The sequence below is a fragment of the Carassius auratus genome, unplaced genomic scaffold, assembly GCF_003368295.1.
Source record: "Carassius auratus strain Wakin unplaced genomic scaffold, ASM336829v1 scaf_tig00031797, whole genome shotgun sequence".
Lineage (NCBI taxonomy): Eukaryota > Metazoa > Chordata > Actinopteri > Cypriniformes > Cyprinidae > Carassius > Carassius auratus.
Window position 1 is genome coordinate 10,001 of NW_020525949.1, and position 19,911 is coordinate 29,911.

The 19,911-nt window shown below is 35.7% G+C and overlaps 2 protein-coding genes and 1 pseudogene across 2 annotated transcripts; 2 read left to right on the forward strand and 1 right to left on the reverse strand.

Moving 5' to 3' along the window:
* The window catches only part of LOC113080608 (ephexin-1-like), a 12,232-nt pseudogene extending 8,571 nt beyond the window's left edge, over nt 1-3,661 (reverse strand).
* A 3,593-nt stretch (nt 3,662-7,254) lies between these two features.
* Nucleotides 7,255-13,183, forward strand: LOC113080612 (lysophosphatidic acid receptor 6-like). The gene is made up of 2 exons (XM_026252770.1): nt 7,255-7,312; nt 12,077-13,183. Exons 1-2 carry the CDS (start codon nt 7,294-7,296, stop codon nt 13,075-13,077), a joined length of 1,020 nt encoding a protein of 339 aa, XP_026108555.1. The 5' UTR covers nt 7,255-7,293; the 3' UTR covers nt 13,078-13,183.
* Nucleotides 13,184-15,928: 2,745 nt separating this feature from the next.
* On the forward strand, nt 15,929-17,277 carry LOC113080609 (lysophosphatidic acid receptor 5-like). The gene has a single exon (XM_026252767.1). It carries the CDS (start codon nt 16,056-16,058, stop codon nt 16,971-16,973), a length of 918 nt encoding a protein of 305 aa, XP_026108552.1. The 5' UTR covers nt 15,929-16,055; the 3' UTR covers nt 16,974-17,277.
* The last annotated feature ends 2,634 nt before the right edge of the window (nt 17,278-19,911 follow it).

The following is a 19,911-nucleotide window of genomic DNA, read 5'->3' on the forward strand; positions in this document are numbered from 1 at the left end:
TAGTACATTTCATACAGAAAATCACACGAGTCTGTTTTTTTTGGATCATCAAAAACATTGCACAATCAGGGTCCGAATCATGAATAAAAATGATCAAAAACACACCCACAGCTAATGTAGTCAGACTTGTGAGTATGAACTCTTATGAACTGGTTAATTTAGTGCATCTAAAACACATTGCGCAACCATGAGTGACTCTTATGCAGCCGGATCTTTTTGGTTCATCAAAAACATTGCAACAAACAAATTGTGAATCAGAAAAAGAAATACCATGCAACTAATGTAGTCAGATTCACACACATTTATGAATGTGTGAATGTATGAACTCTTGAACTTAGTTGTAGTTGTTGTTGTTTTTTGTTTTTTGTTTTTTTTTATCATTTGTTTGTGAATCGGATACCCTGATTGAGTAGATGGCACAATCACGAGTGACTCCTACGAGCCGGATCTTTTAATGAATCGCTTACTCAAGACTTGCTGGTTTAATAAATCCTTAAAGGGATAATTACACCTAAAAATGAAAATTCTGTCATTAATTACCCAACCTTAAGTTGTTCCAAACCTGTAAGACTTTAATTTATGTTCAGAACACAAATGTAGATATTTTTCATTAAAACAGAGAGCTTTCTGAACCTGCATAGACGGCAAGGAAACTGCCACGTTCAAAAATTTGCATTTGAACCACTTATATCACATGGACTATTTTAATGATGTCCTTACTAGTTTTCTGGGCTTTGAATGTGGTAATTTCATTGCTGTCAATGCAGGGTCAAAAAGCTCTCGGATTTCATCAAACTTATTTTATTTTTGTGTTCCGAAGATGAACAAAGGTTATCCGGGTTTCGAATGACATGAGGGTGAGAAATGAAGTGATTGAATGAATGATTTTTGGGTGAAGTATCCCTTTAAATGAACACTCTGAGAGGGGTTACTGAATCTTATTCACTGAAAAACTGTATATTATTTCTTTCATTAATGTTAATATGGTATGATGAGCTTTCAGAACCTTTCATCTCTAAACTTTCTATGAGCAGAACACTAAAAGGTTTGTCCTTTTTATCACAAAATGAAAAACAATTCACACTGCAAATCCACCTTTTTAAAGGGCTGTTAAAATAATGATGACTACAAAGCAATTTAAGATAATAATAGCATCATGGTAAAGCATCTTGCACTGACATTTTCTTCAGACAGCCTAATTAAAAATCCAGTTTCATCTTCTTTGACAAAAGAAGGTAGGTGGGTTTGATAATGGCTTTAAGCAAATGTGCAAATCCAGAAGTCTTTTGACCAGCCACTTAAAACAGCTTTCTCTGGAAAAACAGGTGAGGCACTGTGAATAATACAATGATTAACAGTGGCACATCAAATGAAAGAGATGCTGATACACTGTAAGTAGGAACTCATGCCAAGAATTTCACACAGTGTTTGGTTTAATTTGTTAGCGGCTGCTGAAACCAAGGATGTTTACTGGAGATCAAAATACTAAAATACCAATTGCTGTGTTGTTTTGCTGGCAGATTCCATAAATACAACATGTGGGCAAAAACCTCAATTCACAGCTCTTCAAAAGCACACACACATTCTGATGAAATAACATTTTTTGAAACATAAATCAATGCTGGCAGTGGCAAGATCTCTTAGAAGAGGTGAAATTGACTTGTGGTTTTCTCTGTTTGCTGTCTAGAGTAATGTACGGCTCAAGTAATGGGTTCAAAAAATGTCTCAAAAACTCATACACAAGAAGCAAAGACAGTCACTTCTGATGTTGTGTACTTTTAGGCCTTTGTGTGCTAGAAGAGCAACCACCATTGAGTAAAACAGAAATGCTAACAGATAGCTTTCTCCTCTTGGACATTATACTGAAACCTATTGATGTGGAGAGAAACCATCACACAAAAGCAAAGGTCTTTGATTGAAGCAATACCTAATACACTGACATATTTGTCATTCATTATTATTCTTGTCATCTTTAAGCTTAATCTCAAGAACAGAGCCACAACTAAGGAAACTGTGTCGTTCTATGATTCAAAATGGTCTGCACATGTAATTCTCAGAACAATTAAAAACAAACAGTGAACTATTAAACCCGTTTCTTGAGTTTCGGTTGCTTTGCAATTTACCGCAGGGCAAAAGCATGCACTTTCATTCTCTCCCTCAGAAAATTTCTATGACTTGTACTGGTTTGCCAAGTCATAATTTTGTACAAGCCATTTAAATACACGAAATGTTTTTATTTTTCAGGACTTGTTTGACAGGCAGATCTATTACTGCTGTCACTCATCAGAGGCATCACAATCAAAAGAATCCCATTTAAAAAATTCTAAGTATGCATAAACTTCTTAAAGAAGCAGTACTTAAGGTTTAATACTTGTTGAAAACTGCTTTAGTGTTTGATGTTGGTTTCATCTTCACTCTTAAAAATAAAGGGGTTTTCACGGCAATGCCATAGATTAGAAGAACCATCTTTGGTTCCCCAAAGGACCTTTCTGTAAATGGTTCTTAAAGGGATAGATCATTTTCAGTGGCTGGTCCTCATTGAATTCAATAGGATACAGGAAAAAAACACACTGCAAGTCAATGAATTATCCATTTAAACAATTTTAGTGAGAAGAACATTTGAATAATCCAAAGAACCTTTTTCCACTCCACCTTTTGTGGAATTCAAAGGTCAGTGGATGTTAAAGGTTCTCCATTCAGCCTTTATAGATGCCAATAAAGAGTGTTACACAGTACAGGTCATACAAGTGAAATGAAGAGGGTTCATTTTGTTTAGCTACTCTATACAAACCATACAGGAAACAATAGTTCACTCTGGTCAGATGTTTAGACCGATTACTTTTGCTAGGTAACGCAAATACAGCAAACATATCAGTTTCAGGATCATATTCAGAGTTATTAGTCAAGCAATTATAAAAGCTTCACTGATTTTAAAATGACAGATGTTACTCCTTTGATATATATAATTTGATATATTTCAGTTAAATTTCTTTTTTTTTGCTTTTGGCATTTTTATCAAATTTTTAACAGTATATGTGAGGTTTTCTAGATTTCAAATTATGTTATATTATATTATATTATATTATATTATATTATATTATATTATATTATATTATATTATATTATATTATATTATATTATATTATATCATATAATATTATGTAGAATTCTCACTTTCTTGTTGTTCTGAAGTCGACGTCAGCTTTTTCTTTCTCATTGAACGGTAAAACCGTGAATTCCTCCGTATCGGAGGTCTGCTGGGCAACGTCTCATCGTCATCCTCGTCATCCTCGCTGGGCAGACGGGGCACTGGCGCCTGAGGTTTGGTCTGGACCACTTGAGGTTTATTACCCCACATTCGGAACAGGGCTGTCATCGCCATCAGCTATCAGTAACAAGATCCAGCCGTTCATGGAATAATCCCCATCTGACAAGCACAGAAGGAACTCCCATCCAGACTGAATCCAAAAGTTCGGGCTCCCAAACACACAATCCCACCACAGTCACAGTGAAGTTATGCGCCCTTTCTAGATAAACAACTCTCTCATTCTTCTTTCGCCTCTTTTTTTCCCTCTGTCTGAGGGGCAGGCGTGTTTTTAGCGACTAGTTCAGAAGTCTAAAGTCTGTCTTTCTCTCTCTGAATCCTCTCTTGTTTGGCAAACCTGTCCTCTGGCCCTTAGTGTCAAAGTTCTCCCCCCTCCCTCTCATTCATTCTCGCCGGCCCAGCCTCCCCATGTCTCCCGCCCTCTTTTCCTCCTCTGTTTCGCTTGCCTTACCCTGTTCTCCCCTGAGCACATAACTTCTAGCCCTGCGTGTGTACCAAACAGGTAGAGTCAGCCATCTAACACAGCAGATCTTGTATTTTGAGTTTCACTTTGTTAATATGACGTTCACACCTCACCCATGATGTCTCACCAAACAACATTAATGTAACTACTCCCACACTTTGAAAGAAGCTCTGTCAAAGGATGCATGGTCAAAAAAGAGCATTCTGAGTTGTAAAGCAATGATTACTGGATTATGTATTACGCAAAAATACTATGTTTATATGTTTTATAAGAAAATGCTTTTTCAATATTTTCTCCTTTAAAGATTCATGTAGAGTTCAATGTGCTACTTGCTGATTCTTTGTTTGGGAGATTTGGTTAAAACGGTTTCTACACCATTTTTCTTTTTCCATGTTTATGTACTGTAACAAAATCTTAATTCATAAAAAAGTCTTAATTTATAGTTAAAATAATAATAATAATAATAATAATAATAATAAACATTTTAGAACAATATAGAACAATAGATTTAGACTTTTTAAAATAATATTTACTATTTTTATTTCATATATTTTAATTTTCATTATTATGCATAAATCTGACCAATAATGCTTACAACAAGAACAATGTTTCTTTTAATTAAAAACTTTAAAAACAAAAATACGTATGTATGTATGCATATATATATATATATATATATATATATATTGTAAACCCCCAAATATTTTAGCCTAAATTAACCTGTGTTTTTTATTATTGTACCTCTAACTTGTAGTTTTTATTATTTCAGTTTTAGTCAGTTATCGGTTAATATTATTAATATTTAAAAAATATATATATTATTTAAAATATTATTATTATTTAAAAATGTAGTTAAAGGTAACATTTCTGATTTTCATTCTAGCTTTCATTCAATATTTATATTTGATTTTATTTCAGCTTTATTTCAGTTCATTTAATTGATTTTTAATAGTTTAATTTCAGTCAAAAATAACAACACATTCTTCGTAACACCCTGTTCTCTACAGTCAGATGACTACTCATGGTCAAAATGTTCTCTCTCTCCTGCTTGGCCAAAAGCTCTCTGTCTAATCCCATTGTGCTCCTGCTGATTAACACACACTGACAAGCACACAAAAGCATGGACACACACACAGATCACAATGTGCATGTAACCACAAACATTTACAGAAATGTAATCCTAAAATTTCCATTGAAGCACAAACTTCAGGCACATGCTGATGGAGCAACATGCATCAAGAGCAGACGTAAATTAGGCAAACCTGAGTCAGGCAATCTCAAAATCTCTTTCACAGAAAAGAGAGAAACGCCTCTTACCGTTACCTAGTCAAGCCAAGGATCAGCATTACATTACAAAGAGATAGAGCAGGCATACCTGAGAGAGAAATAAGGATTATGGGATGTCTGTTTGTGTGCGTCTAATCGAACCATTCTTTGGAGTCAGGATTGCTGGATAATGTAAGTTAAGTAAATCTGACAAAACCAATTTTGAACTTTTCGTATAGCAATAAGACTTGTATTTGTGTTTGTATTTTGCCTTATATTCTAAATCTGTTATATCCCCATGTATACAGCTAGGTGAATGTGTGTATGTCGGAGTATTCAGAGGTGTATAAACCAACCCTGCTGTCAATATTGAGTTTTGGGATGGAATGTGGATTCATTGAAGCCTTGGATTCCTGATGTTATGTAATGCCAGTGAAAAGAGCGCTGCGTCAATGTGAAGGGCACACCTCGAACTCATAACTTCACCTGTGAAGAACAGGTGTGCCGCAGTTCTATATGCTACATGAAAAAGAGCCCAGCCTTGTCTAAATGATTATTAACAGTGAGATCAAGTTCCACGCGATAACAGTTTTACCTTTAATATGTAGTCATTAACTATGTGTCAACAAATATTATTAGTGTTGTTGCTCATGTATAGCTTCAAAAATTGCTATATTTTTTAAACATAAAATATGCAAATAAATACGAATTTTAATTATCGGTATGATAAAATACTTTTATTAAGCAAAGTGGCATCAGAGGTTACAATGGCATTTCAATTTAATTATTCGTGTAAAACCAGATGAAGAGCAGCTTAGTGAGCCTGGGAGAACAACTTAAACCCAACATTGGCTGTTTTCTTCAGAATTGTGGTGGTTTTAAGAGTTATTAACAGAGGAACTTGAGGTTTGTCGTCATCTAGTGGTGAGGTTTGGTTCTTCCCTTTGCAGGCCCTACTGTAGGCCACTACTGTACATGAATAATGCTGAAGAAACGGAAGTCTGAATGGTTATTTGGCTTTTAAAGCCAATGCCATTTCACACACTCTGTCTTCATCCATCTAACGACAAAGATGTTCTCAGAAAATTGTGCTAATGTTTCATCAAGCTATAAAACATTATTTCTGAATGTTTTATGAACATTTAAAGCATTCATTTGTTTTATGTTTTATAAAAGGAAACATTCAAACATTGTGGCAACGTTATTTTGTATGTTCTCTAGGCGTTTTTTAGAGGAACTTAGAGGAAGAATTCATAAAAAAAAATATTTTATGATTGTATATTAACCAAAAATTTTTAGACTGATACTGAATATCTAATATTTCAATGTATAAAACTAAAGACTCTTTCTTTGGTAAATATATATTTTGTTGTATAAAAATAAGAATTTGGAAATTGGTGATTAATTTAATAATTGTGTATGGGAAATACCATATACACAAACAAATATTATATAAAAGGGAACTATTATTATACATTGCATTGAAAGACCTTAGAAATAAAAAGCAAAAAGGATGTCTAGAATTTTGTTAAAATCCTTCACTTGTGGAAATTATTTATTTTCTTCTGTTTGTTCCTTTGACGCTATTGTTAATGTACCCTATGTTACGGTTCTGGTTATGCAATAAAAACAGACACACACACACACATATTTCGAGATTTTACACTCATAGCGATTGTTGTAGCGGCCACATTTACATAATATATAGTGGTCATTGTCTATCCATGTTTTCTATACCTGTATGACGGCTAAGCAAGTCAACACAGTAAAACCCACACTAAAGAAGTTTATTTATCATATTTGTTGCTCAAAGTTTGATACTTTTAACTGTTACGAGTTTCATAATTTGTATTGTTTAATTGTTGCTAAAAGCCTGTCTATTAAGAAGTCTTCTAACCCATAGTGTAACAAGATGTCTCATAATCAGTCACACAATGCGTCTGCAGCTTAAAGTGTAATTATTTGGCTTCTCGTGTGATCGAGCGCACCGCGCGTGCTGTAGAGGCGTACTCTTGTGCGCGTGATAGTGTCGGTTAGAAAACCCTCAATAGTTTCTGTCTGATTGCAGAGTTAAGCTTGTCTGCAGCGGAAACAGAAGAAAGAGAACCCAACCGCTCAACAGATCAGACGGCACGCGATGCTTCAGCGACATTTTTCACTACACATCCCGTGAGGACCTACAACTCACCTTAAAGTGTGGATAAGGACAGTGGGGAATAATCATCCACCGGCTGTGGGAATGAACTCCAGCACACAATGTGAGTAATCCGCGTCTGTTCAACACAACCACAGCTTCCGACAAAGATACAGCGATATCTACAGTTACGATCTAGACTTCAGACTTTCGGACATGGGTCTTTTGTTTTATTTATTAAAGTTAATAACTAGATGTATCGTTGTAGATATGTGGACTACAGATGTGTTCAGTTAAATTGAATTCAGTTCATAAAATATTAACTGAAAATGTTGTAGATTCTCCTAAGTACTGTCATTTCTACTTCTTGATTTCCAAGTTAAGAATTTCTTCATAACTACAGACATTCAAAGTGAACTCTAAAAAATGCTGGGTTAAATACAAATACATACATTATGGACAAACCCTGCAATTGGGTCATTTTGACCCAGCGCTAGGTTATTTCCCAGAATGCTTAGTTTAAACCACATAACCCAAATGCTGGGTCGAAACTAGTTGCAGGGTTTCTCCATATATCACCCAGCACTGGGTTGTATTTAACCCAGCATTTTATAAAACAAATTAGGCAGCAATTAAAATGTTAACATTTTAAAATGAAAAAGACAAAAGCAAAGAAAAAAGCCCCTGGGCGACCACATTTCCAATTGCCACCTTCACCCATGAAATCATCAGAGAATTTCCAGCGACTTGCATTTGATCTCAGGTCTGGCCACACAGATTTAATCTAGGGGTACATTTGACCTCATTATAGCACGGAAAAGCCACCCTCTTGATACTTATATAAAATATCTTATCAATTTGACTCATTTATAAATAGAATTTTAGGTAGCATACATGTTTCTCTGTGCTAAAGTAATATTGTTAATGATACACGGATGTGTTCAGCTCCAGTCAGCTGTTATTTATTTTCATATTGCCTATTGTTTGTTTTAGATGACATATATGATAAAAGTCTAAGCTCTACAAGGGTTGGTATTCAGAACGTAAAGACATTTCACAATAAGAATTATAACACTAAAGATAAATAACTTCTACACCAAAAACTATAAAGTTCTGTGTATTATAAGCATGTGCTGCTTGTGTCCTCTGCCACTTTAAAGGGTCAGTTCTCCCAAAAATGAAAGTTTTGAAGCATCCTATGTGTATGTGACTTTCTTTTTTCAGACGAATCAAATCAGAGTTACATTAAAAAATTATCCTCGCTCTTCCAATCCTTTCAATGGGGGTAAATGGGTGTTTGTTGTCAACAGTTCTGAGGACGTGAAATAAAATGCACACATCTGTAATGAAACGTCCCTCACATGGCTCCAGGGGGTTAATAAAGGCCCCCTCTAGCAACATTTTATATAACTCTGATTGGATTGGTCTGAAAGAAGAAAATCACACACACCTAGGATGCTTTGAGGGTTAAACATGGATGAATTGTCTTTTTTTGGTGAACTATCCCTTTAAATGCTCAAGCTTTTTAAAGAGGGGTGGAATCTGATTGGCTGTCACTGTTTTTATTAGTCATCAACAATAATTTTTCATCAACAATTTTTAAAATGATTCCAATGATATTGTTCCTCTGTGCCATTATGATTGCATGTTATCGTTATCTCTGTATTCAAATATATTACACAGGTTATCATAAAATTTAATGTAAATATTCAAAAATGATTATTCAGGGAAGTTCTGAAAAGGAAACCTATTTAAAATTGCTTTGACACATAAGTAAGGCACACACAAACACACACACACAAAACTGAAAAATGTGTTAAATATGAGGCAGCACATATCATCAAGCAGGATGTGCTTTCAACATGAAGCTAGACAAACCTCAAGCATAGTGTGGGTAGACGATCCTGAGAAGTTGGTCAGGACAGTGACAACAGTTTCGGCAAACCTGAGTAAACTAGAACCATGATGTCACTAGTGTACATAGTGTATACGTTGTTCTTTATGTCAAACAAAAAACTGGTTTCTGACTTGATACTTGATTCCTTCCACATATCTAAATATTTAAGACAGACACTCGTATTTCCGTGTTTCAGCATTTATAGAAGTCAAACAAAAAGATGTTTCCATATTCTGAAACATAAAAGATCATCCCACAGCCACCTTTGTTCATGAAAGCCATTATAATGCTAACTGTAAAATGTGAGTTTATAATGAGTACAATGTGGGTCTATAATTAATTCATAAGGTCTGCTTATCTGCTATACAGTCATATATATATATTATGCAATATACAATTCTTGCACATATTTAGACAGGAGGTGTTGATGTTGGATTCATTTTTAGTGCATATGTGCATTTGTATTAATGTAAATATGATTTGTAGGTCTCTGAGAGACTACACTGAATATTGTAGTTAAAAAAAACATGCCACACCACAAGCCAAATTTATATTATAGTTATAACACCTTTGTATATTCTCCCATTTATAGATTGGCAGCGGCAGTGTAAAAAGCTTGCCTTCTTTAAATAAAAAAGCTGTCACTTTGTTCATTGCGATCTCACAAAATTTTGTTACGAGCAATGAATCATTGGTCATACATTCAATAACATCAAAATCAGTAAGTAACAGGTTATTTTCTACCCTGGTTTTGAGGCCAGCTCAAGAAATGCTCAGTTTTTATGGGCATGTCACATTGAAGACTTGGAAATAAACACCCACTGATAACACTGGATAACAGTTATGCATAATAAACTATGCATACAAATATGCCCAGCAGCCATATCACCCTGCAGCAGGGTTGAGCTGGTCAGTACCTGGATGGGAGACCTCGTGGGAAAACTAGGTTGAGGCTGGAAGAGGTGTTAGTGAAGCCAGCAGTGTGTGCTCACCCTGTGGTCTGTGTGGGTCCTAACTATAGACTTAAAAAAAAACTTGGACGTAGTGTCTGTGATCTCACCTGTAGTTCCTGAAGAGTGTTTTTGAAGCTTCAAGTAGGCAGAACAGAAAGTCGCTTCCTTGTTGGCTTCATGAGACAGTGGGAGGTTTCTGCTTGGTCCTAAAGCCCCAGTGTAGTGATGGGACGTTAATCTGAGGTCCTCAACAGTGTTGGAAGTAACGCATTACAAAACATATTAGTTCTATTTCCTGTCAATAGCTGCTTGTGGTGTCCACTTTGGAAATAAAGACTAAAAAACAGCCTCTGATATATATATATATTATATTTTTATTTTTATTTTCATGAATCTCTCTCTCACTGGAGGAACTTTTTTATCAACACTTGAATGTAGGTAAGTTTTATAAAAAAAAAAATAAAAATAAAAAAGCAACATTTTGAGCAAAAAGCAGAGAAAATCAAGTTTTTCTCAAATACTACATCTGGATCATATTCAGTAGTATGATCAAAGTAAAGATGCTGTGAGTAGATCACATCCATCAACATGCCTAGAGCTTGTTCGGTCCTTCGCCTTCCTGGCATTTCACTCTGTAACGTGATTGCATATGTTTTTTTTTTTTTTTTATAAATGACTACAAGATCGCTGTTTCTGCATCTTCCTGGTGAGTGTTTTTATAGGCACATTCCAGATCCATTCAGTAGATGCATAATAGTGCCCCCAAGTGTATAATAGCGAGAATGGAAAATCCTGTGTTTGGCAGGGAAAGAGTTAATCTCAGTCTCTCTGCAAACCCAGCGTCTACCTGTTTCTTGTGTACAAAGTAGTCCGTGAGGAAATGAAGCAAACCAACACTCAATGTTTTACTCATGTGAGCTGTAACTTCAGATTTTCCTACCAGGGTTTACTGCGCATACGTGCATCAATGTTGCATCTTTTTTTCATGCTGAACAACCATATCTAATGTATCTGCATTACTGTAAGGGTAGGTTTAGGGTTGGGGTCGGTGTAGACATTAATGAACCACAATTTCAGGTCTGAAACTTACAGGATATTATTTTGGTATGATGACCTCTTATATATCAAAAGCTCAAATAGAAGTTGAAATAGCTCCCTAAGGTAACATTTGATGGTTTGCACTTATTAAAGAGCAGGTCATATGGGTTTTCGAAAAAAATATATATTTTTTGCAATTTGTAACATAGCTATCCTTCAATGTAAACAGTCTGCAAAGTTGTTAATCAAAAAAGTCCTTGATAAAGATTTTGACTGCGAACCGTGAAACACGAACACTCTGACCTGCCCACAAACACTTCAGCTAGTTAGTGTGTTTATACAGTATCATGTCAAGAAGATGCTGTTTTTTCATCCTCACTGGGCATTATAACAGTTCCCACATATGCACCTCAAATAAGTAACAATGACTGCAATAAAACTGCTGTCACATCATCTGAAGTACCACATAGGAAGTTTAAACTTACCACTGAGAAACATCCTGATCGAGTCGTGCTTGCAATTGAACTTCCGGTTAAGCGACTGCATCGATGCCATTTTTGTAACCCACCTGCATCAGTTTTTACAAGTTACCCCCCGGAGCAAAAAAAACGTAATTATGCTAATGGACATTTTTTCCTTACACGGATTGTCGACTTGGCCAGGCTTCTTTTGGAAGGGAGGAGTTTACAGACCTTAAGCTCAGAACTACTTCGAACGAATCGTTTCGAAATCATTGAAAAATGATTCTAATATTAAATATTTATTCTGAGAAAATTACAATGTTTTCTGTCCTTAGATGTATTTAAAACTTTGTAGGGGATTCTAGCACAATATTAGGACACTTTAAAATATCATATGACCTGCTCTTTAATAATGTACCAAAGTTTCTACAGTGTTTTTTCCCCCTCTCATCATGCTCATGCTTTAAATATGACATACAGCACTTTTATTAAGTATTTCTTCAAATTCACCTCTTTCTTTCTTTCTCTTTCCAGGACAGACAGCTGTGATTGGGTGTGTTGGGTCCAGAGCTGTGTATATATACCCATCCTGGTTTTGGGTTTCCCTCTGATCCTGGCCGCTCTGTGGCAGTTGGTCTTCTGCGTTCGACAGTGGAGTGAATCCACGGTTTACCTCTGCAACCTGATCATCAACGACGGCATGCTGATTCTGTCCCTGCCCTTTAAAATACATGCATACAAGAGGGCCTGGACCCTAGGCAAGACTTTCTGCTCGCTGCTGGAGAGCCTGCTCTATGTCAACATCTATGGCAGCATCATGCTGAGTGTGTGCATCGCAGTCGACCGATTCGTCGCTCTACAGTTTCCATTCGCTGCACGCCGTCTGCGATCTCCACGCAAGGCAATGATCGTGTGCCTAGCCTTGTGGATACTGATCTTTGCATGCAGCTTCCCCATCTTCACACTTCACGATGTTGAACAAGATGACAAAAATTTTTCCTGCTTCCAGGACTTCTCCAACCAAACTTGGACCAAAAGTTGGATTCTGGCGACTATGGAGACAGTGTTTTGCTGCAGCGCTGTGGTGATGGTGTTCTGTTCAGTGCGCGTGGTGCAAATCCTGCACAATCTGAGAAAGCGCAACCCTGGAGATTCAAAACTGCGCAACAACAAGAGCATGAAGATCGTTCTCAGCAATCTGGTGGTCTTCCTCACATGCTTCATTCCTTACCACATAGCGGCGCCCATATACTTCCATGCAAAGACAGACATGTGGAAAACAGAAACCATCAATCATCTACGCTACTTTATTCACATAGCCATATGTATTAGCAACGTGAACATCTTAGCAGATGGCGCATGTTACTATTTCATCCTCAAAGAGAACCTGGAATCCGCAAAGCGTGAGAGGAGAATGGCTATACGCATCAGAGATACACGAATTCGAAGTTCAAAGAGTATAACGTTTGGAGAAATGCATACTGTTATGTCCAAAGCCACTAAAACTATGGAAATATGTGTGGACACTGGTTTTACATAAAGATCCACACCAAAACTAACAGAGACAGAATGCTAGGAGGATTAATCCTGAAGGAACATAGCAAAGGAGGACAGAAGACAGTGAGTCATGCTCAAGTAGATGAGTATGCAGGTGGATGGGAAACACGGGATGTGTGTTTACATGATTTAACGTATGAGAATTTTTGGGTCCCAATTAAAATTGCAGTAACTAGTATACACTGGAGCTTTTAAACTGATTTTTATAAATGTGAAACCACAAAAACTGTTAATGTGCTGGAAGTGTTGTAACAAAATACAGAGGTATTTTTATTGTGTATTTTTATATTTTATTTTTATTAAATCACGTAAAAAAAAGAAAATTCGGTTGGGGAGTGTCCAGGTCAGATTCGCACCAAATATGTAACTGTCCTCATTACTGTAATCCAAAATAAAATCTCTTTCTCGTTATTGTAACATTAAAATTACTAGCAAAAAATAGAATAGAATAATAAATAATTATTATAGAAAAGAATAATAGAAGAGAAAAATAATCAAGTTATTTATATTGATATTTTACTGCCTTTAATTTATAAAAAAAATAATCTAATTTAATTTCTACAGTCATACAAATGAATAAAAATTGTATTAGTGTGAAGAGAATCATCATTTAAGAATAATTAAGAAAAGACTGATGCATTGCAAGCAGTGGTAACTGAGTGGTAAAATTAGCTTAATTATAAAAATAACACCAGAAAGAAAAAAAAATTCCTCATAATTGTAGATTTTTTACCTGATTTAATCAAATAGAATATTTTGAAGCCTGTTTTTGGTGTTAGGAATGACAATGTTTTCATGATTTGCTTGGTTCCAACACCAGTGTTCCTCTTCTCACCAGCAGAGGACGCACTTCCAATTTCACATTTGATTGTGGTAAAGCCTGTCAATCAACAGGAGTTCAGTGAAAGTGCTCATGTTAAAAGAATGACTAACTTTAACCATAGAATAAAGTTGAAGTTGATGTCAAAGGTTGTTGTTCTGAAGCAGATGCATCTGTGTGTGAAATGTGTTATGAGAGAGAGTAAAGGTTAAATGCAGTTGACAGGGAGGGTCTTGTTTTATAACAGGAAAGAGTGACAGTGTGCTCTATTTCAACTTTGTCAAATGTTGACATTAAATGTTGACCTTTTGTGAAACTATTTCGTTTCTGCAACAGATAAATGTTGCTCTGCTTAAGATATATTTCCATGTGTTTTAGAATTTAAAATATAATGCTGCAGTAATGTTGTTTTGAAATTTGATAAAAGGTTAGCTTGACTCTTATTATCTATTATAAGAGTATTTTATCTTCAGCCACAGTTTTCGAGGTTCCTCACAACACACTCGCAGATACTTCTGATGCACTGTTGTCTCCATCTCCCTGTGTCTGTGTGATATTCATGTTATTTATTGCAATAAATAAGACTATTAAAACATGTGTGCACCATTTGAGGCATATTCAGTTCAGCTTTCTCAAGATGATTGCCAGTGCTGCTACATGAAATCAACCTGTAAAATTTAAATCACGAGGATACAGATTTTCAGTTTTGGTAACGTGTTCAGGCATATAAATGTCAAAAGTGCCCTCAGTAACACTCTCAGCCCAAAATGTTTTCCCCAGCAGTAGTTTTATGAATACAATATAACCACACTGCCATGCATTGAAAGTTTGTTCTACTTAAATATCAACTTGGGGGCACATTGTCACATCTGTTAGAATTTTATATATTAACCCAAATAGTTTATAAACCCCTAATATTTCTTCACAATATTTGTTGTCTTAAATGGTTTGATATTGAGCAGTACAGAAGATACATAGACATGCTTATATAGATGAGCAAGTGGATCTAAAGTACACACTCAGTATATGTCATCTTTGACATTACTGATGTAATATTTTCCAAAATGACGCTACGGTGATGCAGAGAAACACAGAGTAGACTAATTGTGGAAAGAAGTCGTTATTTTTGTTTCCTTCGCATACAAAAAGTATTTTCGTCACTTCATAAAGTTACGGTTGAACCACTGATGTCAGATGGACTATTCTGACAATGTCTTTCATACTTTTCTGGACTTTGACAGTGTAACTTACAGTCTATGGGACAGTCACAAGCCTCCCGGTTTTCATCCAAAATATCTTAAATTGTGTTCCAGAGACAAACAACGCTTTTACGGGTTTGGAACAACATGGGGGTAAGCGATTAATGACAAAACTTTCATTTTGGGGTGGAGTATCCTTTTAAGTTGTCTACTTTTACCCCCAAGTTTCTTTGCTGTGATGCAAAATAAACATTATTTTACATTACTGTAACATAAATACAAAATAAATAAAACATGTAAGTACATCAAAAGGCATTTGCTGTACTGCCTTGAACAAAACATTTTTTACAGTTATTAAAAACTATAAAAATTAAAAACTACATGCACTACAGTTATGACACTCTTTATTTAAAAATAATTCACCACAAATACTATAGATGCATTTGTAGACTTCATATAAATCTACATTTTATTAACCACTATATTAATTGTTTTATTTGAAATATTTGTTGTCCAAAATGTCACCTTATATCGCTCGTGCATTATTCTTTTACTGTTACAATTTTTCTTTAAGCATATAAATAGGCTATCTGTTTAATGTTTTGTCAGGTTCCCACGTGACAAATCACACGCCATAGTGTGACAGCATGTCCCAAAAGGTCAAAATGAGGTCAGAGAACCGTGCAATTTTCCTGGTCACTGAAAGTGGACGTTTTTGTAGTCCATCAAATTTGACATTCAAAAAATCTTTCTACTGTGAGAAACGGAACAAGATCCGCTGAAGAGGCGGAGAACCCCCTCACCTTAATCTACATCCTTCCGCTTGAGTTTTTCATTACTCGCCGGGTTCCCTCAAAACCACTTTAAAATCTGCCCAGAGGTCAATCGGCCAACTTCGACCCAAGCTTTCTGATTTCATAATCAGCGGTTCTCCTCTGAAACATGAATATGTCTGGGAACTTGACTGACCCGTGCAGTCCTGTGGATCCGGACCGGCAAGTGGCGTCGGCCGTGGTGTATGGACTGGTTCTTGTCGTGGGTCTACCGCTCAACACGTTGTCCCTGTGGATCCTGCTGCGCAGTCACGGGTTCCGGTCCCCGTGCGCCGTGCTCATGGTGAACCTCGCCGTGTCCGACCTGCTCCTCGCGCTCTCCCTCCCGCTGCGCGTCTACTTTTACGCAACGCTCAAGTGGCCGTTTGGAGCGGCAACATGCACCGCTGCCATCGTTTTGTTTCGCGTGAACATCAGGACGAGCTCTATCTTCATCACTTTAATCAGCGTGGACCGGATGGTCGCCCTGGTCTTCCCTCTGCGCTCCCGCTCTCTGAGAACCTCCGCGTGCGCGCTGAAGTGCTGCGCGGTCGTGTGGATCCTCATCTCCATCCTTTGCATCCCCGAGATTATGAAACTTTACGGTTCCCTGAAACAGTGTTCCAGGGCATCGTGCTTCGAGGTTAAAACGCAAGGAAAAGACTCAATATTCGCGCTCTCACAATCGATATTTTTATTAATACTCCTGCTGGTCAATATCGTCTCCACGGTCGTGGTCATAATCACACTGAGGAAGCGTCCCAGCGCTGACGCGGCCAAGGTGAACAACAAAATGAACGTCATACTGATTTTTGTCATCAACATGTTGGTGTTTATGATATTTTTCCTGCCGTTTACTTTACGACTCTTGCTGTACAACGAGAACAACGGAAAGCATATACCAGCGCTCGTGTGCCTGGCGAGTGTCAACTGCTGTCTGGATCCGCTCATCTACTACTTCTCTCTGGACTCGTTCTGGCAGGACAAGGGGAAAAAACAAACTGATGCAGGCACTCATTCCCTCAGCAGGACGATGGAAATGTCTTGACAAGCTGAGGACAGAAAGGATAGACCATCCTAAGCAGCCCCCCAATGGGACATGGCGATGTATACAAATGTGAGATGGAAGGAAAATTATATTAGTGTTTTTCCGTTTGCTTGAGAAAACTAGCATTTGCTCGCAAAATTATTCAATTAAAGTGAAAGCAGGTAAATTGGGCACTTTTGCCAGCCATAGAGATGACTTGGAAAAATATATAATAATACTTTATTCACCACTATAGGTTTTCCTCTGACGTTTTTAATATTATTTCCATCGCAAGAGGTTCTCTGTAGGCAATCTTTTTTTTTTTTTTTTTTTTTTTTGAACCATCATTTTTTTTTAGCACACAATATAGTTAGTGTTCAAAACACATCTGAACACTTTATGATTATCAAATCTTAGTGGAACATGTTATTGTGGTTTTTAATCTTCTCGAGAACTTATTTCATTCATCAACTAAAAATGATCCTGAGCAGGTGAAACCAAGTTGATTCGGCATTTTATTTTAAATGTTCTATTTAAATCTCACAATTTGCACTGTGGGTTTATGTCCTGTTTGGTAAGAGTCACATATTGTGATTAAATTTATTACTCTGTAATTTCGTTATTTTTTAAACTGCCCTATGCTGAAAAAATAGTATAATTTTAACTGTAAAATATAGTAAAACTGATGTTAGAAAAGTAAGTTCCTGTATACACGGGAAAACTGTAAAAGATCTAACCAGACATTTAATGTAAATTTACGGTAAAATGCTGTTATTTGTAAAATGTTTAGGTGTAGAAATAGAACAAATCAACTATATATACATACATATATATATATATATATATATATATATATATATATATATATATATATATATATATATATATATATATAAATATATAAATAACTATTTCTACATCTAAACATTTTACAATTAACAGCATTTTACCGTAAATTTAGATTAAATGTCTGGTATATATATATATATGTGTGTGTGTATATGTGTGGGGTGGTTACATCTCTGTTGTTTAATGAATGTTTATTGTATTATTTAATTGTCATGCATTACCATGATGGTGTTTAGAGTTTGTGCAAATGACTCGGTCTGCCTTCTATATATTAGTAATACTTCAGCTTGTGGAAAAGCTACTCGTGATGAACAGATTGTTCATATTGCTGTCTCATTTACCTCTTGCATTATTATGGTGGTTGTCAATTATGTTAAAGAAACAAAACAGATTTTATTAGCAGTGTACATTGTGGAATGTACTAGTTTACACTCAGAGTTTCTTGCTTGGAAATTATAGTTTTTAACTTTTAAATTTACAGTTTGTTCTTTAATTATTTTATTTTATTTCTGTATTTTTAACAAAATGATTCTGGCAACCACAGCTGGCAAAATTAGTTCGTAAAAACTTTTTTACGGTGTAGGTACTTGAAATTTAATATTAGTCTTAACTGTGGTGGAGCCTTGTGTGAAGACTTTTAGAATATCTAAGAAAAAAAAAGTTATATTTTTGCTGATAATGTAAATATTTTTTAGTTCTACATTTTATTTTTGTGATTATGGCCAATAAACCAAATTGAAGTTATGCTTTTTACCACTTCCTGTGTCACCAATGTGCAAAAACATGTTCTCATTCAATGTGCTCTTTAAAGCAAAACAGTTTGCCCTAAAATAACACTTCAGAGGAACTTCTATGTGCATCTGTCTTGAAAGCATGTCAGTCACATCCACAGCTATGTAAATTTACAGAGTCTGGTTCTGTCTAACACGCAAGTCTTTGATGTCATCTTTGATGATCACACTGTGCATTAAATATAAGGAATGTTGGCTTCATACAACATGAAGATATTTTGGATAAAAAACTAGCATATCCATTTTTTGTCATCATCATTGTTTACAGTTGAGGTGGTTTAGTTATATTGTTGCAGTGGTTTATCCAGTGTTGTGATACATTTTTATAAATCAATGTCAGATGACAGTAATCTTGATATAGATGATTTCAAAGCACTTTTTTATGTCATAAATTGACTTCTTTAACACAATAATACATTTAATAAGTTTGTATTAATACCCTAGGTTTAGGTTTCAACAATTATGGTTAATACAGATTAGATCTGATCGGTTGCCTTGCAGGTGTTATATTTTCATGTTGAGTCAGGTCTCCTTCTTTTTCTCCCCCGACTTCCTGTGTACTATGTGTCAAATACTGTAACTAAATATAACATAGATTCCAATATGCCTTTCAAATGAAGAGCAGAAGTGAAGATAGTAAACATCATTAATGCAAAATAGGGTTTCTGTTGTCTAGCATCTACAAACCTAATCTAATCCTAATAAACCTGTTTGATGAAAAATGTTTAGAGTCTGCCATTAAGAGAATTTGTTCTATAAACTATGATTATATTTTGTCAACTAACCCTTCTGATGCATAAAACAGGTGCATTTTCTACTCAACAGAAGTGTTTTTCAGTTTAACAGATTATCAGATTAGATTTTTGTCATATTTGGGTCTCATTTAGTTTCATTGCATGGAAAATAAATTCTTGTTCCACAGAAGAATGGCATATGTGTTTGGAACAACAGCTGTTAATGTTCTTACCTCATTTGACTTAATTGTTCTCATTCCATTTGCTGTTAGGCACCCATCTAATTATTATGACTCAGATCTATGCTTACAATCTTACTTTTTAACCTGAAACCTCTGGTGGTGAAGGGTGAGCATAGCTAATGCAAGGGCACAAGATGGTGCAAGATAATTTCAAAGTCATGCATTACAGTTATAGGGGCAGAAAGCTCGTGCATATTTCATTTCACATTTTTTACAGTTTCAGAAAGAATACTGCAGACTTCCTTTGGGCTTTGCAGACGTTTACTAGCAGATTTAACATAAAAATTAGCTATGATGTGTGTTCTGTTTGCTGTTTACCACCAGGATATTTTTATAGAACCTG